The 25833-nt window shown below is 33.8% G+C and overlaps 2 protein-coding genes across 7 annotated transcripts; one reads left to right on the forward strand and one right to left on the reverse strand.

The window, feature by feature from the left end:
• The first annotated feature begins 135 nt into the window (after nt 1-135).
• Nucleotides 136-5785, forward strand: LOC124183136 (sarcoplasmic calcium-binding protein 1). 2 transcript variants are annotated; one of them, XM_046571242.1, is made up of 6 exons: nt 136-657; nt 743-815; nt 933-1108; nt 2203-2332; nt 2649-2752; nt 3892-5785. In XM_046571242.1, the coding sequence occupies exons 2-6, from the start codon at nt 764-766 to the stop codon at nt 4018-4020; spliced, it is 591 nt and encodes a 196-aa protein (XP_046427198.1). In that variant the 5' UTR covers nt 136-657; nt 743-763; the 3' UTR covers nt 4021-5785. The 2 variants fall into 2 exon arrangements, with proteins under 2 accessions (XP_046427198.1, XP_046427207.1); XM_046571251.1 differs by having other exon boundaries at nt 136-815; nt 933-1099.
• Nucleotides 5786-7001: 1216 nt separating this feature from the next.
• LOC124183096 (NPC intracellular cholesterol transporter 1) lies at nt 7002-25616 on the reverse strand. Of its 5 annotated transcripts, none has more exons than XM_046571144.1 (20): nt 25250-25615; nt 23614-23965; nt 23007-23299; nt 21744-21933; nt 20061-20192; nt 18407-18526; nt 18109-18326; nt 17665-17966; nt 17014-17211; nt 16718-16919; nt 16243-16540; nt 15982-16109; nt 15633-15884; nt 15356-15519; nt 15150-15259; nt 13935-14506; nt 13362-13550; nt 13137-13224; nt 10744-10835; nt 7281-7423 (listed from the first exon to the last, which is right to left on the reverse strand). In XM_046571144.1, the coding sequence occupies exons 1-20, from the start codon at nt 25301-25303 to the stop codon at nt 7418-7420; spliced, it is 3960 nt and encodes a 1319-aa protein (XP_046427100.1). In that variant the 5' UTR covers nt 25304-25615; the 3' UTR covers nt 7281-7417. The 5 variants fall into 5 exon arrangements, with proteins under 5 accessions (XP_046427118.1, XP_046427082.1, XP_046427110.1 ...); XM_046571133.1 differs by having other exon boundaries at nt 7287-7423; nt 10669-10835; nt 25250-25616; XM_046571162.1 differs by lacking the exon at nt 10744-10835 and having other exon boundaries at nt 7002-7423; nt 14229-14506; nt 25250-25616.
• Between the last annotated feature and the right edge of the window lie 217 nt (nt 25617-25833).

The following is a 25833-nucleotide window of genomic DNA, read 5'->3' on the forward strand; positions in this document are numbered from 1 at the left end:
CGATCAATCAACTCGTTCTTCGCTTTAGCAACCATCTATAAAACCGTACTATCGTTGCGGCGTTATCACAAAACTGTTACGCGCATGTCGTACATGTTTCCACACATACCTACACTTACACGCGTTATGTCACGCACTGCATGAAACCCCTATAATTTTCCGCATATGCAATTGCCTGTACCGTTCAAATGTGACGGTAATTCGTACGAATGTAGGTATCTATAAATTAACCCGGAACCGCGGTGCGGACAGACATATACGTGCGTCTTTGGGTCTTGTTAAGACGTCTCGTTCGCATTTGATATAAATGTTAGAAGAAATATTGATCAGACAATCGGCGCGGCGTGAAAAGCCTTTACAGCCGATCTCAACCGCGTAACTACAAGTTGAACGTAATCGGTAATTTACAACCAGACAAAACGGCTACGATTCCACCCATCATCCACCACCTGTGCAGAGGCTACGTCTAACTTTTCCTCACAATATCCCTCGTCGCCAATTTCAAGTACCGCTACCGATATTCAAGCATATCTAAACTTAGACCATCCAGCTGCGGTCTCAGATTGTGTTCAGTATTCATGAATTCGGTGTGACGAACGTTGCTCGCAGATTTATACCTTAATTCCCGAAAGATATTTTGGATTCGAAAATTCACGGATTTGTACAAATAGTAACGGCATTGAATTTATAATATATATTTGTTTGTTGAATAACTAGTCGCATTCTTTGAGAAAAATTACAGCGTTTCATTATCGAATAAAATATGGCATACAGTTGGGATAATCGAGTCAGCTTCATAGTAAAGTTCCTTTACGGTTAGTACAATTTTTACATTACACGAGAAACAATAATCGTAGCCGTACATTTCCGTACTACGGAATTGAGGAAGAGTATTAACACGTCGTATTTAACAAGATTTATTCCGCAATCAGACATAGATAACAACGGGGTGCTGGATCAGCATGATTTCGAGTGTATGGCTCTAAAAATGACCCTTGTCGAGGGTAAAGGTGATTTCAACTATAATCACTATCAAGAAAATCTTCACGTCATGCTTTCGCTGTGGGAAGAAATCGCTGAACTTGCGGATTTCAATAAGGTAGAATTTGTAAGTCATCGACATGAATTTTAAGCACGTTGCTGTCTTTCTGTCGTTCTGTAATTGGTAACGTAAGTTGTAACTATCATATACGTATAATGGTAACATAAAATTTTTATATCCATGTGTCACCTGTGGTAAGTTTTTGATAACTATACCTGTTCGTAATTCTTATGATACGGAGAACAATATAAATTTGCAAGAAATTTTATTCCAATCTGTAAAATCATGATTACTCGATTGCTCTCAAACTGTAGTAATAACTTTGAAAATTAACGAACCACTGTCTCGAGCTATTCAGAAATTTAGAAATTCAGAAATCTATTTTCCAAAACAAATTCGGTAATTCTTGTATGTATTTCACAAATATTTATCACTTTAACTCTGTCAATTCACGTAAATCTAACTTAATATTAATCGATTACGTGTGAAAATATTCAATTGTCGTTTGTCTGGTGAAACTAGAGCCCTTTCCACCAGCATGAAATCCGGTTGATAAGAAAAATTTTGTATACGTACGAGTGGTAACAGATTTCTAATTCAGAGGGGAGATAGCAAAATTTTCACGACTATGGTCGTTACGATGACTCCGGTTAAAACTATGCAGTTTCGTTCAGAATCCATATTTCTTATGATTTCTATAAATTATCCAATTTAATAATTTACCAGTGATATTCCCTCATATGTACACGTAGCCCAAGTGTGAATTTATATGAATGTTCTTAGCATATGGATGTTCTTACTATATTTGTCAATAGTCATGAATTTTGTTTGATGGACAAAAATGGTAATTTTGTTGGATTATTTATACCTGTACAAATACAAGTAAGGTGTTTTAAATTGCGTATTTATCTACCGGTGAATTTATACACAGACATAAGTATATAATTCAAAACAATATGACATAATTGCAAAATCGAATATGTTTCGAAGTTATTTATTTTTTCCATCGATGTTTTCTTGGCACAATGCCGTTTACACACGAGCCTAGTGAATCCTGATCCATCAGGTCAAATTTAGAAAGCCATTTATCCTGAAAGCAGACAGTAGTCAATATAAATGCAGTGAGAATGTGTTACTGTTTTAATTTTTAATTTCATCAGGATGGAGTAGTAACGACAGAAGAATTCAAAGTCGCGGTCCAAAGAAGCTGCATGGGAAGACCTTATCGTGATTTCCCTCAAGCGATGAAAATGTTCATAGACAGTCATTTCAAGCTGGTCGATTTAAACGGTAAGAGTAGGGCAGTATGCAAAAATGAGGGTTTCACCTCCCGATGTATTGAATAATTTATTATATCTGAGGTTTGGGAGTGAAAACATTTTTACCGGTTCGTTCACAGTACGAGCTGACTCACGAATATATTATAAACTGCAGTAACTAAAAATAAGTGAGATAGTAGGCTTCGTAGGAAACTACTAGCAATAGATTCGACACCCGAGAACTGCGCGTCACGCCTTCTTGATGTATTTTATTTTTCACTTATTACATCGATTCTGTACACGTACAAGTCTAAAAATGAGAATGAACGTTCTTCTGCTTCTTTCAGACGACGGAGTTATCGCTGCCGACGAATTTCGTTATAATTGTGTTATGAGAATTCCAGTTGACAACATCGACGCTCTTGACGATGCTTATCAAAGTCTACTTAACGTATGGAATTTTTTATTCATATTTTATCGAAAATATAATTGATTTGAATAAGTAATCTCAGAGCAAGTTTATTCTCAATAAGTCGTGTAGTAATAACCGCAATGCAAACCCAAATTTGAACTTGAAAATATCTCATTATTCACCCAGTAAACCAAAACGAATTGAAATGAATTGTGTTAGTCAAAAACGAAATTGCCACGAATTAAAACAAATTGAATAGAATCAAGAGACCTGTGTGCCGATTCTTTTCAACTCCGTTTGATTTGTTTTAATTCCGTTTTTGTCATGCTCAATTCGTGTTGGTTTACTGGGCAACTGCCTCGGAGCTACGACAGTATTAATTAACACTGACGAACGATTAACGTTACACGTAAATCAAACCAACGCTACGCGAAATTTTGAGTAAGTTTGTTCGAAAATGAAAAAATATGAAATGAGATGTGGGGTATTCTAGGTTTCTGGTACCATTACGTCTTGGCTGAGAATTCGAACAATAGATTGAAGCTTTGCCAAGTGCCCGAAGCAGAACAAATATCACGATCTATCATTTGTGAGAATTGCAATAGTCACCGGATCATTTACCACGTCAGTTACGCATATAATCAAACACTCCTTGTTTATAGATAATATTTTTATTCGAAACAACATCGTCACGGAAACAATTGGTCTTACATTTATATGCAACTCCTTCATTACAGTCACGGGTGAATTTTCTCGAAGGGTTTCAGACATAGAGCAACGTATAAGTCACATACTGTAACGTCGTGAAATAATTATAAAGTGATCTGCACCTCATACGGAGAGTTTATTTTATCCAAAGAATGCAAAATCCGAATTATACGCAGATATTTCGAAGACAGTTTTTTTAATTCACAAGGAAGTCACTGCTCTGCAACGGTCAAATATTTTTTAAGTTTTAACTAAATAACATAAAAAGTAATATCTAACAATTCTTTTCGATTTCGAAATCTCAGCTTCTTCCGGATAAAAATCCAATTGGATAAAATAACGCGAAGACTTATCCTCGGTATTTTAAAAATTTCCTACGCGCGTACTTTTTCCAAGGAGATGTTCAGCGCGTCAAATTGATCTTTGCAAATAGGTTTCTTCAGTTTAAGAGATGCACTATTTCTTTGCAGGATGACGACAGAAGACGTGGCGGTTTAACACTGGCACGATACCAAGAATTGTACGCGCAGTTCCTGGGTAATCCCGACGAAAATTCCCCTGCCGTTTATCTATTTGGACCCCTGCACGAGTTATGTTAATTATTTATTCTACGGTCAAATGAGATAAGATCTCGAATCTAATAAGGTGAACAGAAAAGACATATGTGACGACAGTTATTACCATTTTACGCGCGAAGAACCAGAAGCGTTTACATTATACAGAAGCGTAAGATAAATGAACGTAATAACTCTAAGAAACGTAATTATTATTTACATTATTAATACAACATCATTATTGTAAACAATTAGCTAAGATATTCTATTTTATTATATAATTACTTTCATATTCTGACTTTTAAATACATGAATTCAATTTTCATTACTCGTATAAGCTCACTTATAGCATATTTGGTCTTATTTTCAACCTTACCGAAAGAACCCGATCCTGTAACGACTTCCGCAGATCGTTTATATCTGATGTCAGCACCACACTGATGATAAAGTACTGTTAGATCACGCTTTGGAACCCAGATCCATTCATGAAGTTCCCATTCCGAAAACAGAGTGTGCAGTTTACTATGAACTTCAGCTACGGTGAATGATATACCCTGACTAATTGTTCAATTAGATTCGTCAATTTCTATGTTGCGAAATGTATTAGAATTAGTCAAAAATATGCTGTGTAACTTTGTGTAGATTTGACATAATGTTATCGGCTTCTACAGCAAGGATTACCGGTTTTTTCGAAACTATGTAGATGATTATTCAAAGAGAATTCAATTATTCGAAGAAATATTGTTTATTCCAATCGACAGTTTGTAAACACTATACTTATAATACAATAGTAGTAAAATTTTTATTCCACATGTGAATAAAAATGTACAGCCATAAATGAACAAAGTTATAATACCTATTTGCGGGATACAAAGTAGGGTAATACGAAAAATAAAGTAATAAACATGACTAATAAATAACAGTTTTTTAAAAAATGTCACGCTCTTAAGTATTAGAATTTTATAGTTTCTTTTCAAACATTTATTTCTAGGCGAAACCTTAGAAATACGAAGGTACTTCTGATAATTTAATAAATCAATGTGTTACAGTTGTGACGTTAAATATTATTCAATAAAACTAATCATACTGATGACTCGTAATTATTTTAAGTTCAAATTTACTATTATCGTTTCATACAATCGTTCTGAACACCACATATTAAGTTATGCAATTCGAAAAATTACCACAAATGGTGCAACAGATAAGAATTGCCGAAAAACATTCAGTTTAGAGCATACATTGACGAACACTGATGTAAGCATATGAAAAAATTCACTATTAAACTTACACCCAGATATTTTACACCCAATAGTTCAGTTTTCAATCGTTCCCTCATAGAACATGACAATGTGAGAAACAATGCACTTTTGATTCTATTTTTTCCCAATTCAACTATCTATGATTAATCACCTCATTATGCTAGCACCCAACAATGATTTCCAACATTTACTAAACCTATTGTCCTCAGAAATGTGTATCGCTTTTCTGGTGTTGTTTGATATGTAGAAGACTCAAACGATTGTGAAAAATAATTTCAGGTTGAACCTAGGAAACGCTCATCGACACGAATGCATAAAAATGAACTACTTTCTGCCAGAATTCGGCTACGTTTGAAATAACCATTCAAGTCAGGCTTTTAAAACCTGTAGAACAATTATAAATGCTAGAACTTCGTGTTATGGACGAAGAATTTTCTATTCCACATTTCCTATCACTTTCGTTCAGAATTTCGGAACATTACTCATGCTACTTTCATCCTTCAGCTTATTAAATATTCAACTTACTGTCATGTTGTTAGTATAAAAAGTATTACCTTTGTAAAAACATTTCTCCTTTAATAGTTTATATTAGTATTTGGGATTCTAATTGTCATAGAGATATTTGTTACAATTCAATGTACCTATAACTCACGTGATTCAGCAGGTTCACTAAGCCGAGTAAACATATTAAATATCATTGGTTCTTTTTCGACATAAACAAATTTTGTGCCTCATTACACCAATGACTTTATAACTCGTAAATTTTAGTACACTGCGCCAAATATTATCCAATACGAACTCTATTTATGAACCGTCGAGAGCTCATAATGTGAAATTTCGGAAATTTATTAGGATATTTGAATTTTGTAAATCAGAATAAAGATCACAAGACTCATGTGGTAAAAAAATTTCATACGACTAGTTGATCGGATTGCTGGTGGCATGGAATTGTAACTTCTTGTTCAATTGTATCTCACTTGGGTACTCTACATAAAAAATCCGATACAGACTGTCGGATCTCTGTTGGATACGACAGTCTCTTTCGGATTTTTTATGTAGGGTAAGCTTAGTAATGGCTTCAGACTCTGCATGATGTATTATATGGGGCTTTCTTCGTCACAATTACGGCAATAAAAATTAGCTTTAGGTACGATAGCAAACATTCACATCAGTTTAGATTTAAGTACAAAGAAATCTGACTTTTCCACGAATTGTATGCCTTCTTAGTAGGAAACAACATCGCAATATGGGCAAATTATTTAATAGTGTTAGCATTCAAGTCACGAAAATTTTGTAAAAAATAATCCCTAGTCCTGAAATAGTAAAATTAAGGGATCAAGATCCAGAGGCAGTCAATATTTAACGAAATCTTCCTGTCTGATTTACAGATACAGAAACTATATATATATAGAATGAGATGTGACTCCACGATAAATTCGACAGCATAATTTGTGAAAAAAAAAAATGTTTTTTATGAGCATATGTCCAAAAAAACAGTAATATCCAACCTCTCGACATCGTAAGGTTTGAGCTTTAAATGTAAAAATCATACCGCAATTAATAATAATCATGTTTTTTTGTATTTTGATTTCTCAAAGTATAGTTAAGAAACAAAAATTTTCAACAAAAAAATATCTCTGGTCAATTTCTCAAGAAGTTGTGAATTTTCGGAAAAAAAAATTTCAAAAATTCATATTCAAGAACTTATATCGAAAAAAATCATGAAAGCTCCTCTCATTAGGTGTAATCACTCATAAAAATGTTTAAGGAATCAAAAATTAAAATTTTTATTGCCGTACGTTCTGACGGAGAAAGCCCCGTATATAATAATAAAAATGTGTGGTTATTTATAGACTCTGCATCAGCGCGAAAAAAGATAATATTGACTTAGTGCTGGTAAGTATTAAATTTGCACTAGCTTTAGAAATTACAGGGCTGAACATTTGTAACTGAGAATCAAGTTAATTCATAAAGTGATAGTTTATCCATACGTTTGTCGTCTTAAAAATTTATTTGCGGTTGTGTGGCATGTGCGGCACTCACACTGGAGTAGGAAGAGGCTGGGTGATCGGGGTTGATATTCCCGAGAAGGGGCGTTGTGGGGTTGTTAATCGATTGATTTCGGAAGTCTCGGTGATACGCTCTTCCACGTTGATATATTCCCCTTTGGCCCCGGCGCGACATCACGCCTGAAATGGATTTCAAATTAAATCCATGGCTTCTGTTGTATAGGCAATGGCAGAGAAAAATGTACGTGTTCGTATGTTAAATGCCTGGTTAAAAGAGTTTTCATTCATCGATGAAATTTTCAACTAAGCACAGAACAATATATAAATTCGATTCAAAACTGAAATAGGAACACAAATATGCCCGACATGATAATTCACATTCATCGAATAAATTATTAATGGAGAAATTCAGAGAGTAAAATTAATAAAGCCGATGGCATATAACGCAATTCTCTGTACTGAAATATTTTCAATTAGCTTATACTTTGATTATATAAATGAACTCTTGCCTTAAATAACTCACTGACATCGGCAGATACAATACCATGTTACTCGAATTCAAGTCGCTGTGGTTAATCTTATTGAATATTAGTTATATTCAATGCCTGTACAATGTTCACCAGCTGCACAGTTTAGTAACATTCGTCATACGTGCAATGATTATATGTTAATTTTAATGCTGAAGATTTAGTATGCATATATACTATATTGAATGATAGTGAATTGAACTTTGATTGCATGTCCTCCTGATGCTTCATACAACACTTCTAAGAAATAATATTTTGTAACTTGTTAGTATGCAGCACAATTATTTTGACCATTTGTTTTCACAATCTTGTTTTCAGTCGCTTCTGAGCTGAAACTTTAGGCAGATTAAATAAATGATATAACACTGAAATTCAAACTATACTTAATGAGCCGAAACACAAATTATTTTCCTTACGAATATTTATGAGGATATCTCCAGTAATTACTGGCGTACAAGTTATGTTCAAAGTTATTACCAACTATATCTCTCAAGATAGAAAATGACTAAAGCTTTCCAAAAAAAGAAAATGATTTAAGAAATTCTTACTAAAAAATAAAACAAGCTCATATGTTTACCAATTTAGAGTATCAGTAATTTAATTCGTTACAGGAATAAGCAAAACATATCTAGACTTGGGTACAAGCTACTGAAATGTTTATAATTCAAATAACTCGGAATAGCACCTAGTCTGCATAGCAAGATAAAAGATTGCAGAAATAGAAAAAAATCTATGTCTCATTGTCAGTTATATATGTATGGATGAACCGAATACATAACATAAGCATACGTATTGTTGCTAAAGCGTGAAAACAAATGACAAACAAATGTTTATTTGAACATACTGATTGATCATGCAATGTGTATGCAAGGTCTTTATCGAATACTGGCCATCAAACTCTCCAGTGAGGGACAGCCGATTATACGGCCTCAAGGTAAAATTGGCTGTGTCAGACGCACTTGTGACTAGTAATCAATAGATGAAGGATGTAGGTAACTCAAATAGTATTTATACTATAATACTAAAATAATTATTAGACAGTAGACACATATGTAGATATAATCAACATGCGATGTAGTTGCCACTTTGGCCATTCCATTTGCAAATTGCTGCAATTACGATGTTGGGATGATCAATTATTAACACTGATGCTAATACAGTGAAACTTCTCTTAACGAACACCTTCCAATAATGAAAACCTCTTTACAACGGACAGTCTAAAAATATCCAGCAGCACAATTTACACGTTAATATTGTTCTGAATAGCACACACTCGTCAATGAAGGACAGTATTATAGTCCCGAAGGTGTCCGCTATTGGGAAGTTTCACTGCAAATCATTTGTAAGTAATGAAAGATTTATTTCACCCTGTTCAATACATTTAGTTACGAGCGATTGAAATAGAATGATCGAATAAGTAACATGTACTTGTTCCAATGTTTTTTAAATTTGATGAGATAAGCGAAGAACTACTTGAAATAGATTTGACTGAATATAAATAGATTTCGAACGGAAAACAAGTTGATGATACTTATTTTTGTACACTCAGTATCAAACGTATATAAAGCACGAATTATAATTGGAAGAAGAATTAAGTGAAACTAGTACGGATGTGCAAATTAATTCAAAACGAATTAGCTATCATACAATTGACCTAACAATAAATAGTACAGTAAAAGAAATGAATGTTATAAAACTAAAATATTATGACAACGAAAGTGATACTGTATTCAAATTGACTGTTACCACCCAATGATCAGTATAACTAAAGTTAACAAATCACAAGAGAACCTAAGCTAATATTTGAAAACATATGATACAATATTAGCTCAGACGAAATATTGACGAAGCAAAAACTTAGGTAATAAGATAATTGGAAAATCAAAGGCCGATGGTGTGTAAGGTTCCATACTGGATATCATTTGACACAGTCGATTTTAAGGCAGGTACATGAAATTGAAAACTAGCCCCCAAATTTGTTATTAAAAAAACATCAGAATTTGGTAAAAAATGAACGAATATCGATTTCATTGCTAAGAAGTAAGAAATTTGAAGATCCGTATTACAATTGTAATCTGTAATACTAGGTGAGTTAGAAAATAATATATATACGAAGTAAATCATGCACAAGGAATGTTTTGCAAATTTTCTTCAAAGAGCGTTTAAGACATTCCGCATGCCTAAGTTGTTATAACAGAAGACTTTGGTTTTTTCTAGCATATGTAGTATTATACAGTACAAATTGTAGAATGGATTTTGAGATTCATGAGTTTTTAGTGATAACATCGACTGTGTGGTAAGTTTTTATCCAAATTTAGTAAAGATCTCTGTTAATGGATTGCTGAAAGAATTTTACTCAACCCTTGCTAAAATTGAAAGACGAGCTATTGAATACCGTTCGCATAGAATTCACATCGTTTCTCTAATGGACCATTTTTCACACTTTCACTAGAAATGTGCAATGCGAATACTTTTTACAAATTTACACAATATCATTTAACTACTCTGGACAGTCTATTAATACCTTATACTTTGATTATTCACCACGCATTTCAAGCCTGAATTTGCAACACAACAGAAAATTAATCACATTTTTAAGTAACACAATGATAGCTTATAGACACACTATGTAACACATATTTGAAGCCTTACGAATTGAAAAGAAGTTGTATAATTACTTTCCATCATAGGACTGAATGATGAGACCCAAATATTTCAGATAAATTATGTGGTGGTGAGAAGATAAAAAAAAAAATGTGTAGCTTAAGTGGGTAGATCACGTTGCCGATAGTAAAATAAAAATTTATAATAGAGATACGACATAGCTCCTAGAAAATTATAATTTTGCCCATCTTTTAACACAAGGAAAGAATTACAGAATCTGTACGGGCTGCATACCTATTATTCCCAATTGAGCATTCGAAAAGTAGATGAAGTTGTGATAGGTGTGCGGGGAGAAATGGGTTTGCTTACTCGATGATTCAAAGATGTTTCTTGCACAGCGTCCAAGTTTCCTTGCATTGTTCTCTTGTGATTGGCCAACTTCTCTCGATTCATGGGTGAGCCTAGAACCACCAGCAGCCATGATGCCAATCCAAATGTACTAAATTCTAGACATATCTAATTATCCTAACTTAGCTAGTACGGTCCACATCAACTTCAAGCTATAGGTATTAAAAATTAAATAAAAAGCCTGGCTCGTTTACCCATCACGTTCAGCAGTATAAAACAAAAACTTTAGAATATACTTTGAAGTTCAATTACAAATTAAAATATTATTTATCGGAAATGAATTTAAATTGGACATTTAAGACTATTCAAATTGCTTATCTTGCAGCAATGGAACCTGTCGAAAGTTCAGTAGCTAACACGTACGTTTGATTTTATGTTTGATTTGGTGATTGTTCTCTAGACCACTAGATAAAAATACTTGAAATGCTTACTATACTCAACAACCTAATTTATCAATATATTCATGGAGCAAACCAGGAAATCCAAGCAAACTGTACAAACACTCTTCTAATAAGCCTAAATCCACACAACGCACTTTACTTAAGATCCGTATACTTTGAGTTGTTAAGTTGATTCGTATGTATATGGATATGAATCAACATTAATGTACATACTGCGAATGGGAAACCTAGAAAGTAATTTTTTCTGAATATTTCTTAAAGACAATATACTGAATGTCTATTTATTTTATGGATATGTCATAACATACAGAGAAACTTCTCGTATCGAAAACCTCCCAATAACGGATTTCTCTTTACAACGGACAGTCTAAAAATCTACAGCAGCACAATGTACATGTCAATGTCGTTCTCAATAATGGACACTCCTCAGTAACGGACAATATTTTTAGTCCCGAAGGTATCCGCTATTGGGAAGTTTTGCTGTATATGTCAGCATATGTCGGTAATGTATTCGCACGTAAAGTATATACTTAGGGATACGAAGCTTCATATACTATATATTATATGTATTTGAAACTATGCTGTGTGGGTATTAGGCATTATTTAATAGATGTGATAGTAAGCATTTTTTAAATTAATTATAAGCTTTATATCAAGGTGTTTAAATAATAGTGTTATTGTTATTATTATTGCTATTAGTATTATCTAACCTCTCTATAATAAATTTTTTATATGATACTGATTGAAGCATGAAAATCAGAAAACAAATTGACCTTTGAGTCTAGGTACGTAATTTAAAGTGACTTTTGTTTTCCCAATTACCTGTCAGGTGAACATTGTACGGAAGTTTTCAAACATTGTGATATTATACCCCAACGAGGTGTCTCGGAATTATATGATACTATCAATATCTCAATGCAATACAAAGCAATAAAATAACAAGCGTGACATTTTACTTCCTAATTTCAAGAAGAGACAGACCCTTCGAGGTGCCTAACGAATTTTTGCTGAATCTGTACTCAAAAATAGTGAATCTCAGAACAAAAACAATGAATATCACGGATAGTAGTTAGAAAAAATTAATAGGCAATGGTCTTCTGTCAGCAAATTGTCGCGTATTGATATTACGTTAAAAATTAATTCATTATACACTTATGTAAACGAATAGCAACAAGACAAATAACATTTAAGATGAATTTAATAGCAAGCTGTAAGTATTACTGTAAATTTCAGTCAAACGTGCCTGTATTAGTAATTTGATAATGGTGTTGAATGATTTATAGATTAGTTAATTTAAAACATTTTCAATCGATATGATTGACTCATTTCACAAATCTTTAGAGATTTAAATGCATTATACGATTTTTCTATTAATTTGCTTCTTTTCACATTAGCTAAGTACGAACTTATCTTCGTTTATAATTGTAGAAAATTTTATACACGAAGTATTTCAATTTATTATAGAAGTTTTCGTACCTACAATATAAAAATGTGTAATTTTGCTTCAACAGCTTAAAAGTAATATAATAATCAAGCCATTTTGCCCATATGCCCAAAAATATAAGTTCACCCAAAACATATTCTCAATACACAATCGTCCATATCTCAAACCATGCATAATTTATTCCTGAGAACTCATGCAGTACAATACAGTCAGCTGATAAACACGGCGCGGCCAATACGTGCAAGAGTATAATAACGTAACGTGGCCGTGGCATAGATGAATAACAATAAGCCACCAAAATCTACAGCAATTAGAACACCAAATTCAGCTTAGTGTTCCAAAAACTTTGTTGATGTTATAAGACCTTTGTCAAAAATACGTAAGCAGAAAATTGTATCAAATCAAGTGATGAGAGATTCATTATGTTGGTCTGTTGGTAGAGCCATTTATCAGCTGTAATTATTGATTAATGCAACGATCAACTAATGATGTTCAGAAGTTATTCATACCTATATAACTGAGCAGCACTGGTAAGAAGATTAATCCATGTGCAGCACCAAATAGGACAATTCCCAGGTACATTCTGAAGTAAAATACCTGAAATAAATATAATATACATTAATTTAAGCATGAATATAATGAAAGTTTGGGATCATTTTTTAATGTGAGTGTAAAAACCAACGCCTTCATTACTCTGCATCTAGCAATGCGATATTCTTAATGTCACATATTACCTGAAAGATTTGACTTTTGGCAAAAGCGAGAACAACTATTCCACCAAATTTCGTGAGTGTAATGCCACTAAAAACGGAGCTACCCATATGAGTCAATGCATCAGCAGCGCGTTCAATTCTTGTTTCTTCTACAGATACAGAGAATGAATGTACGAGATGGCTACAAAATTCCACAGCTATTCCAACAGCCTGAAAAATGAGAAAGTGAATAATTACTCCACGTTGTTGAACTAGAAATGATTTGTGAGTAGTAGGATCAAAATTAAATAAATTGCGGTATATTATTCCATAATTATTTAATTGCATTTCTTCCCGTTATATGAGATATGGCAGGTATATTTTAAACACTGATCTATTCTGTAGATTAAATTATTTCCAGTTGAAAAATATCGCAGTATACCAAAATATGTTGTGGACCTTTCGAAAAACTGAGAAAATATTTTTGCGGATTTAATAGGCTTGGGAAGAAAAAATATGCTGATATTGTATTACGTTTTTTTGTTTTTTGGTGTTTTTGACAAACGGTAGATTGAACTAAAGACAAAGTCAAATCAGTTGAAGAAATTGACTTACCATAACAAGGTTGACGAGAGATACAGCATTAAGAGTAATGTGCCACCAATACATTAATCCGCCAATGTTCACAAGTATCATAGTAATGGTAATAACCACCACCAATGATGAAGAAATATCAAGCCCCATCAAGAGGAAAGTTACCAAAAATATTGCCAATAGCGAAATACCTAAACTTTTCAGTGTATCAGGCCACATTGTCAAATACTGTTCGTAAAAGACGTAAAATACACTGTATGGAAAGACTTCTACCGGGTCGTTTCCGTCATGAGTGATATTAGCATTAATCATTACTGTTAAGTTGGCTGATATTTCTCTAGCAGCTTCTAGTGCTTTGTAGTAATCAGCTGATGATTTCAAAACGGAATGATAGGCCATGAAATAAGACGCCTTAACCGTGTGCTCCATATTATTGCTTAGTTTGACACCTTGCGCATATGCTGCATGACCCCCCTTTGCACATTGCTGGTCTGGATTATCGTCCAGAAAGTAGGGCAGGAAAGTGTCGAAGCTTTCTTTATCAGGCCTTTTATAGTTGGTAAAATTAATATTGCAGGATTTACACAAGAAGCCTGAAAAAATATATAAAATTTTCTTTACTTTCTTTCACGTCCTATTGACTGGTTTCTAATACAAAGTTTCAGGTGCTGATGAAAATAATGCCTCGTGACAAACATATGTTGATAGTTCTTCTGATACTTCCTTGGACAAAGCCAAAAAGTATATTAGAATTTTAAATTTAACCAAGAGTTCAAACTGTATCTGTGATCTAAAACAGAATACTGTGACCTTTACAATAACATGTTAATCAATCCTCAATTCAATATCTGTTCTTGGAATCTGACTTGTGAATAATAATACGGTTTGAAATCCAGTTTAAAATTCCATGCAGATAGTATCGGTTATCATGAAAACACGAACAGAAGAACCGTTGAGTCTAAAGTCAAATGATCGATAATCTCAAAGCAACAGTTGATTCAAACTAATTGAATTTGCTAATTCATAACTTTTCCAAAAAAAAAAATTATGTTATCGATAAGAGTGTTGTAGACATAATAAATTGGTGTGAACAACTAAGAGATTACTACAAACTAGCAATGTGATCTTCGATGAAATTTCATGCACAAGACCGTCACACATATACAACTTAATTATGCGTACTACATTCTCAAATTTCAAAACTTGGTTGTATCTAGTTAATATCAAGTCTATTACCATGGTTTGGACAAAAGGAGTTGTTTTTGAATTGTTTGCAACACCCATCAATTCCTGACCAGTCGACATAATCATCCAACCATGAAGATGCCTGTTTACCTATATACGTCCTGTAAAAAAAAGGCAACCCTCACAAAAAGTTTTTGACATTCAACATAATAATAGAAATCGGCCTGATAATCGTTCAACAAATCACAATGTCTCACCTGTTTGTTTGCTTGGATGCGACAAATATTTGAGTTATCAAAGAATCTGAGTTGCAAAAATGGCCACCACATATCCGGTTCTGCATTGTGAAATCAGAGTAATTGAGCTCACCTTTTACCACAAAGTAAACTGGTGGCCCAATCGATAAGTATTTGTTCAAGAACTAGAAAAAAAAAAAAAAACAGTTCAATTAGTTACTCAATGAAATGTTTTGTTTTTGTATTGAGGTTCAATTTTCTACTGAAAATATTTTTGTAACAAAATATTATTACTCACGTTAAAGTATTTAAGGACAAAACTGTCTTCAGGCATTGAGAGCTCTTGATCGAGACCAATTTCGATATGAGGAACCACTGCAATGCTCGTACAAAGCGAACCGAAGAAAATAATCATAACTGCTGCGCGTACCCATTTTTTCATCAGGAAAGGAACGTAACCAAATTTAAATAACCTGTATAAAAGACTATCTATAACTTCTCTGTCATCCTTTTTAGTCCGAATGCAACAGAGCACGTCTAATCGGTTATTCTGTGGAAAAAGAGCGTATTAAATATGTCATATGATTCATCAATATGAAAAAGATTCACTTCGCATGGTCGGTTTAAAACTTTGCACATATATTTACCGTTTGCCTGATAGTATCCAATGCCAATAAACTAACAAAACAAGTGATTTGCAGAAGGAAATCAATTAGCAATGCCATTCCAGCATACAATGCGAAAGCTCGGACAGCAGGCATGTCAGATAATCCACCTAATAAGGATACAGTAAAATTTACAAAATATCTGCATAAAAAATTTAATGAATTAAACATATGCTTGAAAATTCAGCGAGTAAATGGTGTAAATCACTATTTTTAGTAAGAATGTATAATTGATGGACATACCCAGGAAAAAACAACAGCTTTCAGATACGCTTGTTAACAACATGCTAGGCCCTACTTGACCAAGAGTACGACCAATGTGTTCAGCAATAGATTCGTCAGGTCGTCTACCCTCTCGTTGATGTGTTTGAACCATGATAAATATGTTGTCCACTCCAACAGCGAGTACAAGAAATGGAATAACTTCAATGATAATCAGAGTCGCTGGTACTCCGATGAATCCAAATATCCCAATAGAACACACCACAGAGGCCAGGACGATTAAAACTCCTCCAAGGCCAAGAGTAATTTTGGAATCCATCTTTGAAAAACAAAATTATTTCCTTTAATATATATCACTACATTAATATCGTTATGCCAATAAATTAGATGTTTTTACAGAATCAATTGCTGTCCATTTCAAATAAATGTCCAAATTCATTGTGATCTTCAATTAAACTAACATTGTTTGTAATCAGAGGAAACAATTTTCTCTTACCAACAGAGTACGGCAACTTCTTATTTGACCAAGAGCAACTGCGATGTAACCAAACATGATCAGGTAAGATACGAGAATTGTAAGAACATCTGACTTGGTCTCTCGATCAAGTTCATCTTCAATAGACCTCTCCGATGTGAATGCAACATCCATGTACTCTGGTTTCTTAGTAGCAGTCCAATTTTTCATGAATGCAATGAAACTTGGGAGAATTCATCGATAAGAACAGAATATTTATAAACCGAAGCTGAAGAAAGATTACGAAAAATTTGTAGTGAAAAAATATTATTGTTTACCTTTCTTCCCATTCCTTAGCTGGTTCAATTTGTGTTTTATTATGATGATTATTAACAAGAATAGTGATGATGATAGCTGTAGCTTTTTCATAAGCTTTATTTTCGGAGCTCCTGTTTGAGTTTAAAAAGCCTCCAACTGCAATTGCTGGCTCTATGGGACCTTTGTATTGTGCAAAGCAGGACGCACTATAGGGACTCCTGGAAAAAAAAAACATTCAGGCTTAAAAAGGTAATGTTTTTTTTTCTGCATACCTTGTCAGTTTGAATTCAAAACTACTCGCAGTCTTATAAAACCAGAATAATATTTTCACCTGTCACAACTAACTTTGAGAAGTTAATAGTTTATATGACACTCTATCAACAGTTATCTGCTATGTTGAAAATAAGCCTACGATTCATTGTTCAAAAATTCAAGTTTGGCTTACAAAAGTTGATCCATGTTTTATCTTGTTACGTTAAATGAAGAAGAATGAACTTATATTACAATGAAGAGTAATAATAACAACAAAAAAAATTATTATTTTTTACTATCATTATCATCATCACTGGATGGGGATGAACAGGCATTTCATGGTCAGGGCTAACGACTTAAACTGACGAGTCACCGTTCAATTTATAGTTTCTGTGTCAAGGAATAGAGTGGTAACTTACCGAGTACATTTTCTGAAGTGGTCCAAGTAAGTCTCATTAAAACCACCAACTTCAGTTACATCGTCGAAAGTCTCTATATCGTCTTGCCAGTAACCCCAAATACTTTGGATAGCACAATTTTCGACTTTTGGAGCACCAGTGTACCAAGCAGTGAGAGGTGCAAAGCAGATTTCAGCTAAAGTATAATTGTTGACTGTCGTTATTTTCTTTATTTCTTCTTGCAGTTCCCGTACCATCAATAAAAAGGTTCTATTAAAGACAGGACCAAAAGTTATGACGCCTTCCGAAGTATTATGAATGATCTGCAATAAAATGAATAACTTTAATATAAGTGATTGCTTTGTAAAATAAAAATGTGAAATATTCCATAATAGTTGGCTTACTATGAGTCATTTTGGTTATACTTCAAATAGTAACAAAGAAATTCCTTTTCCATCAACTTACATTGGGTAGTCCAACAGCTGAGATGATGATTTGTTCAGTTCTATAGAATGGTTCAAAGTGACTGTCAAAATAGTCTTTTTCAATACGAGATTGAGAGTACGGTGATGCCCATAACTCAACCGGATCTTTGGTGATTTGAATATCAGTAATACCTATTCCTAATATAATAATGGACAGAAATCCAAACAACAAAACTGTCCATGGATTAGAAGCGCAAACTGAAAAAAACAAGTGCAAATTAAATTTTTTGTTACATTGAAAAACTACAAATATTGTACCGTGCAACAAATAGGATTACCTGTGCCCCAGTAGCGAAAAAAATCTTGTAGAAATTTATCAGTTCCTGCACCGAGCCGTTCAATAAAACTGGACTGACCATCTTTGAATATGTTGGCTAAATCGTCCGTCGAAACGACACCTGTTAAAATTCAATAGGTTTCTTTAGCGTATAGTACCAACGGTTATAATGCAAAAGCATAGATAGCTTAGATCTATATCACTATATATATAGACAACGAATTTTATGCGAAGCTGTAAGTGCGGTGCGGTGATCTGTAACGGAATAAAGCAGACGATACAAATTCTACACAACATAAATTCAAGACCAAGGTGCCTTGCGTACTAATATTAAATGACAAAAACTTAGTTATGTTAAATACAAAAAGCAATATGCTGGATTTTCTGTGTAAACGACAAGAATAATACATTGGAATACTTTTGTTGAACACAAGCTGATGCGTGTGCTAATTGTGAAAGAGTTAGTATTATGTGACTAATTTATTTTTAAAAAATCTTAAGATTCCACTACATTGATAACGAAGATGCAAATAATAATTTACACTACATATTTACTTAATGAGCCTAATTCAATTTGCAGCCAATTCTAACTATTGCTTTACTGAGACAACCAAAATTCTGAGTTTGAATAAAATCCAAGTCCCCTAGTTTCTGTATAATCAACATTATTGAGGTTTCTTTATAATTAACAACGAAACAAAACTTTTCGTTTCACGTAATATGACTGCTTAGAAACATTTTGGAAACCTTTATTCTTATAATTCGATATCCAAGTAGACAAGACAAATACATTAGTTACAATAAAGGTTTTGAAGATCTTCGACACACGAACCATAAGAAGCATTGAATGTACGCCTTGTGAATACCTTACAAGGTAAAAACAAGACATCTACCGGTACCATATTTTAATGATATTTTATTTTGTAAAAACGTAGACCCAAGGACACCATAAATATTTCACAATGTGATGCCATCTCACGCTTAATATATCCAGAATAACAGGTTTGAGGAAACTTTTTTGCTCTGTTGCAATCAACATTCCCAGCTCAGTTTTGCAAATGAGAAGTTTTTTTAACATCTTGATTAAACTGCCGTAAGTGGATTTGTAAAAGAAATAAAACTAAGTGTCAGAGGTATATATAACGTAACAGATGGATGCCACGATATACACAATTCGTCAAATATTGTATATGATTAATGAAGTCGAAATCATGCTGTTCAGAGGATTAAGTTCAATAACAACACTTGCATGAATGTTGTGTGGTTCCAAGTTGACTCATAGTACAATGCAGAGTGTGTTCAATTATCGTCAAAATAATTATCGCGGATTCTAAATTATTCATGCATTTCGTTTGAATACCTCTATAACATTTTTTTGTAATACCCTACGATGATGTTCTTGCTGAAATATGTACTGCATGACGATTTATCACTGAATTTGATTGTCCTGTTGCCAACGGTGAATGAATTATTAGGATGACAATTTTAATGCAGTCGCTAAATGTGATAATATGAAGGAAATCTATCTTGAAAATGAATCAAGACAATTCAAGAATTCAAAGATATGGCGGTAATGGTGCAACAACGAGACAACAAGCAACAAAATAGAAGTCATGTTAGCAGTGTAGCTTGAGCAGAACTGTTGGGAAACGTACTGGAACGTTTAGATTGCAGTGGGCTGTCTTCTTGGTCAGCTGCAAGAGCAATGCGAGCACCATCTCCTGTGTGGTGTAGCCCAGCAGCTAGGCGTCTACCAACCTGTCTTCCGACTTCTTCTCCTCGTGCCACTATACGCGTAACGCATACATATAAAGATCAGTGGCTGACCTTTGATTGCTAGATTTATCATTCCTGCTGAACCTTACGGTTTTCTTTACAGTGAGAGGCCAAGAATCAACAGAAAGTATTTCAATTGACTTCAGACAAATAGTTGTAGACATTCGTGTCTAGGTATATGAGTTTTGAAATAGCAGATCATTTTATAAAATCAAAGAGAAAGTTCATTTGTGTCTTCACGGAAATTCATTTTAGTTGAAAAGTATACCGTTAAGTCTGAAATGGAAATCTATATTGAGTTGGTTTCAAAATTTCAAAAAAGATAGCCGCAAATGGCCAAAACACCCAAGCAACCAAACTTTAAACAAAAAAGTCAGCTAACTTAGTCAGATTATGGCGTAAATTTTATTCTTGTTTTGAGGATAGGTGGCATATACTAATAATGTCACATTTGGATTATCAATATGCCTGAAATTAATTATGAAAAGGAAGTATGAACTCCAATAATGTTTGCCGTTTCTAATGGTCATGGTCATGAAATATATATGTATAAGTGAAAGTTGCGAGCCCACAACCAAAGGAAAAAAATCTACGATTTTATTATGGGTGAAAATGTAACTTTGATCACCATAGAAAAGTACGCACACGATTGTTTTAGTTATTGTTAGGCCACTGTAATTTCATGCTGACGTTTGCCATTCAGTAGTCAATTACTGAATGTGAAAAAATGGAAGATGAAAAATCGAATCTTATAAACCTATTTCATATGCAGAACGTTTATATTGTGCGAGCAGAACTGACCATGTACCATTTTTGTTTCGTGTAATCATAAAAAACACCACATAAATTTTGCAGATATTCGCAACAGTTGGTGCATTATTAATAAAAGAACATTTACCGAAATTATAGAGTATATAATGTTCATAGAATTGAGCAGGCTGCAATAATACTCAGAATACGTAATTAATCGCTGAAGAAAATTTATTTTGCCAAGGCAGGCGACAGAACCTAATGTTGGCAATCTCAATGGATATAGTCGTCAAAGTAGTCAATTACAGATTAGCTAAATATATAGCTGATCCAAGGCCGATTGTAGGACATGTCATATGTCATAACATAGCAGTCACAACACAAGTTTCTTTGCAATAGAGCTTTCAAAGTTGCCTTTGTATTTATGAAACATATTTGTACATTAATTTAACCAAGGGATAAATTAATATTATTTCGGTAGAAAAACTTATTATTTCAGCTTACTGTAAGTTTATGGAATTAATAAGAATCGTACTTAACGTGTAATGGTGCTGAGTCAGAAAGTATTAATACTTAATAAAAGTTTTTTCAGATAAGAATGAAACTTTTTTATCAATTTATTTTGAGAATCAAACATTTCTGATGCAAAAAAGTTAAGTGGATAATAGTCAACTGCAAACAGAGTAATAAAATGTTGCTCTATTTACCTACCGTCAAATTCTATAAACTAAATTATATCATAATGAATTATGTTTTGTGTATTTACAGTTTGGTATGAGCACTTTCTTTAAGAATTCATAATTTTCACTCACCGATCTGGATTCTGTTGCCAAAACATGCAACAATAGAGGCAAACACGATCGTTCCAAGGATGAATGTGATCATCATAATAACTGCATAGCCATCATAGTGTAGCAATGAAAAAGGTTGAGGTAGCGGCGGTAGTGGTGGAGCAGGGCAGCTTTGTTCACAATCAACGCAACCACATGCATATTTCTCACCCTATGATAGAGTTTCAAAATTGTGTAAGAAATTGTGCACTATACCATTCATTTGTTTAAAAAATACATATTTATTTATGAATGGAAAAATGTATTGCAATGCGTAAGTGTACGTTTGAGTAATTAGGTCGCAATTAATACAAACGTTGAAACAGTAGTACTTTAATAATCTGCAATTTGTGAATATCAAAGAATCTTGTAAAGATAATTCTTTGAATCAATGAGGGTGGCATTAAGTTCACGTGGCTACATCCACATATTTAAGAAATTTATGAGGTATTATTTTATAACGATAATGTAACAAATATATAATAAACATTTACACTCCTGCAAGTATCAGACGTTTACATTATGGCAAAGGAAAGAAAAATTAAGCATTTGCATAAATTTTGTCATTAAAAATATTAAATTACATTTTCTTGCTATTCTCAAATCTTTAATATCATCCACTCAGTTTTGTTATATTAACATTCTAAACTGTAATCTTTTGCAATGAGACATTATTTTTTTTTTTCAAATGCACTTTATGGATTTATAATCGTCTTGATAATATCTGAATATAACAATCAAGATCACGACGAAACTATGAAGTACAAATTTCCCTACTTCTTATGCCAAATATTGAAAAAATCTTGTGATTCAAGCTACTCATATCTGATGAAGCTAGCCGTAAATTGTGAGTAATCTCCTTGGCCTATTTTCCAGAAATAGGCTGTTAAAAAGGAGGGAAATATTATACAGTCTGCAATTTCGAATTCTGTAATTCACAGACGCATTAAAACGTATCTTCATCAATGTAAAGGGGGTTAATGTAGGAGTTTGCCTAGAAATTTGAAACATGTATACGTACGCAGCTCCAAATAGCGAAAAGTACTGCAATATCTCCGCAATATATCTCCGCAATATAATAGAAAGAAATTAAACATTTGCAAAAAAATATCAGTTTTTTGACTTTTTTTACATTCAAATTACCTCTGCACATGGTTTAAAATAATCTTGAGTATAAGATACATCTATGTGTGCCAGCCTTAAACCACCTATAAAATTTTACAAAGTAAACAATAAACTTCATACCTTTAATGGTTTACTACAGGGTGTGGTAGAGATATTTAGTGGATCAAATCCATGCTGTGGTACGTCGGTATTAATGTACATGATTTGGAATGGTGCATAACCGTCGTCACCAGCATCTCCCATAAAGTCAAACCACCTCTTGGGCGTACATTTGCTCGCTCCCCACGGAAGACACATGATGTCAAATACTAGTTCACCTGTGCTGGGATACGATACTCCCTTGCACGAATTGAAAGCACTATTTATGTAACGATCACTTATGTAGACATCTATTTCATTAACGTAGGTTTTATCTATAAATGACACATAATGAGTATATTAATAATTGAACCGAATTCTCAAATTACACGAGCCTACATGAACTTTACCCCAGAAACTAAAGATTAAAAGAAAGGTTGTTTCATGCTAGATATATGGTTCATCATCTTAAAATTCGAGAAATTTGTATGTAATAAAAAAAAAAAAAAACCCAACATTTATCGCATGTGATGAAAAGTTTGTCAATTGCTCTACATTCAACATCAAAAGCCCAACACAGAGAAATCATTATGATCGACCGATCAGTCTTCATTTGATAATGGTATTACTCAGTCGTAATTTAACTTACTATCGGCTGTTACATTGGTGCTCGTGACATCAATAAATTTACTCTGAAACGGGCTGCATGTAAATTCACATATGTGTTTAACCCAATTATTGAGACAGCTCGGACATCTTTGCAACAAGATAGCGCCCTGATTTACTTGGGTATTCAGGGTCGTCAATTGCTGCGGACTACAGCAGGTCGTTGTACCATTTTCTGTATTGTTTATAAGGTGCGAACACCATGTGGATAGAAGCTCCTGTCCAGTCTTATTCAATGGTTTCGCTTCTCCTGTATATAGGCAATTCAGCATACCTCTTGGGCCCTTATAACACTCATCATACCATATGCAGTGTCCATCATCAGTGCTAGATACCTTTTAAAAAAAGAATATACATACATGTGTTCAAGCCTTTTGATTCAGACGACAATTGAAAGATTTTTCGAATTTGCAATAGGGATATGTTCAAAGTATCATGTTTCTGCAAAATAGTTGATTATACGCATCGAATATTATTTCGGTACATAAATGCTTTGGTAAGGAGTCAACATCTCATATAGTGATACAATTTCACTATCCTATTAGAATGATATTAGAACGAAAGTTACGACACGTTGTTGTGTCAGAATATGATAACGACTATCGAGAAAAACCAAGTTTGATACGTTAATTAAATATTATGATATAACTGTGGAAATAAAACTTTCCACATCCAGAGTACATTAGAAGCCAAGCAAAGGTCAAAATCCATGCATTTTCGCTTGAAATATAAAAAAAAAAAAAAAAAATCAAGGTCGCAATAGTTATATATATACACGTCTGTTCGCATTCGAAAACCAGTTCTTAAAGTCAACTGAAACCTTACGAGCATTCCTGAGATTACCTTGGAATGAAAATCTTCCGAACGGCTTACTAGTTACTCTATAGGGGGACTCTATTTACTCTCTGTCATGTTTTTTTGTTACGATAATGTATGCACAATCAACTTATGCATATACCTATAATCGTGCGAAGTCGAGAAAACAAGTAATATATAATGTAGTCGCCAAAGCTTTGATAAATTGCCAGGGCATATTCCTAATTACAAAGTTGCTGCTTCGGCTCATTGGCGAAATTTGATACGATCTCACTGACGTTGAACTTGTGAAAAGTGACTAATCAAATAATCTACGGATTCGACGAGTCATTTTTAGACCATCGTAGGTACGCATTTATAATGTACACTCAGATAGAGTTATCGGGAATCGTATCAACGGCGTATTTATCTATCACGAATTTCTTGTATGCGAAGCATGTCATATTAATTGGAAATTGACGCCATATTATAATCATACAATGTCATAAGACAGTTGATACGGATGCAGGATTTGTTAGCGCAATATACAGGGTTATGATGTACCGAAGCTAATTCAACGGTCTGAAGTCTTTAATGGACAATGCAGAGCAGGCAATTAGATTTAATAACCTCGTCAATGATCATCAATAAGCGTTTAAGACGATGAGGTGATGTGACGTCACGCACAAAGAAAAATATCCGACCGTTAGCGCCTTTTCTTCATCGTTATGGGTGTGGTGTGATAAAACAATAAATATATTATATATATGTGTGCGTGTGTATGTGCATACGTTACTTTAAGTAACCAAATATTTGTTACGTACCACAACCAGCAATCCGGCAAATGCAAAAAGAAACGCCGAGGTTTTATCGAACATTTTTGCACCTGTCAAAGCCCAAGCGCTTGACGACGAAAGTCCACTCCGACTTCTTCTATTTCACTACTTGCCAATCTAGCATTTACTAATAATTGCCAGCTCCGGGCTTACAATAATAAGAACACGAACGTATGTATATACTTTGGTACGTGTTAAATGTCTTTGACATATATCAATTTTTTTAAATACTTAATCACTGTACAACACAATCCTACGCACGTCAGTAACGATCAGTGCGTAAAAATATATCCACTAGGCGCTAATGTTTCACGCGAGTCGTCGCGACAACGCTCGCTACGCACGGAAACCACGAGTGAACTAAAATGAATCAATCGAGACTCGAACCTTCCTCGAACGAGGGTCTGGGGGTCGAATCAACTCATCGACCGTTCGTCATTCGTCCAATCAGGATCGCTCTACCACGATTCTACTGCCGCTTAATGCATGAATCATGACATGCTGTGCTCGTGATTTTTGCAATATATTATACTATGCCATGAAACATCTGTTTGCAATGACATTTAAAAATA

This window comes from Neodiprion fabricii, chromosome 1 (genome assembly GCF_021155785.1).
Source record: "Neodiprion fabricii isolate iyNeoFabr1 chromosome 1, iyNeoFabr1.1, whole genome shotgun sequence".
Lineage (NCBI taxonomy): Eukaryota > Metazoa > Arthropoda > Insecta > Hymenoptera > Diprionidae > Neodiprion > Neodiprion fabricii.

Coding starts and splice junctions, on each gene's coding strand:
- LOC124183136 (XM_046571242.1), top strand. CDS start 764: ATGGCATACAGTTGGGATAATCGAGTCAGCTTCATAGTAAAGTTCCTT. Junction 1,109..2,202: donor ATTTCAATAAGGTAGAATTT/GTAAGTCATCGA, acceptor TAATTTCATCAG/GATGGAGTAGTAACGACAGA. Junction 2,753..3,891: donor CTTATCAAAGTCTACTTAAC/GTATGGAATTTT, acceptor ATTTCTTTGCAG/GATGACGACAGAAGACGTGG.
- LOC124183096 (XM_046571126.1), bottom strand. CDS start 25,303: ATGTTCGATAAAACCTCGGCGTTTCTTTTTGCATTTGCCGGATTGCTG. Junction 18,527..20,060: donor ACTGCAATCTAAACGTTCCA/GTACGTTTCCCA, acceptor GAATTTTAACAG/GTGTCGTTTCGACGGACGAT. Junction 15,885..15,981: donor TGGATACTATCAGGCAAACG/GTAAATATATGT, acceptor CTTTTTCCACAG/AATAACCGATTAGACGTGCT.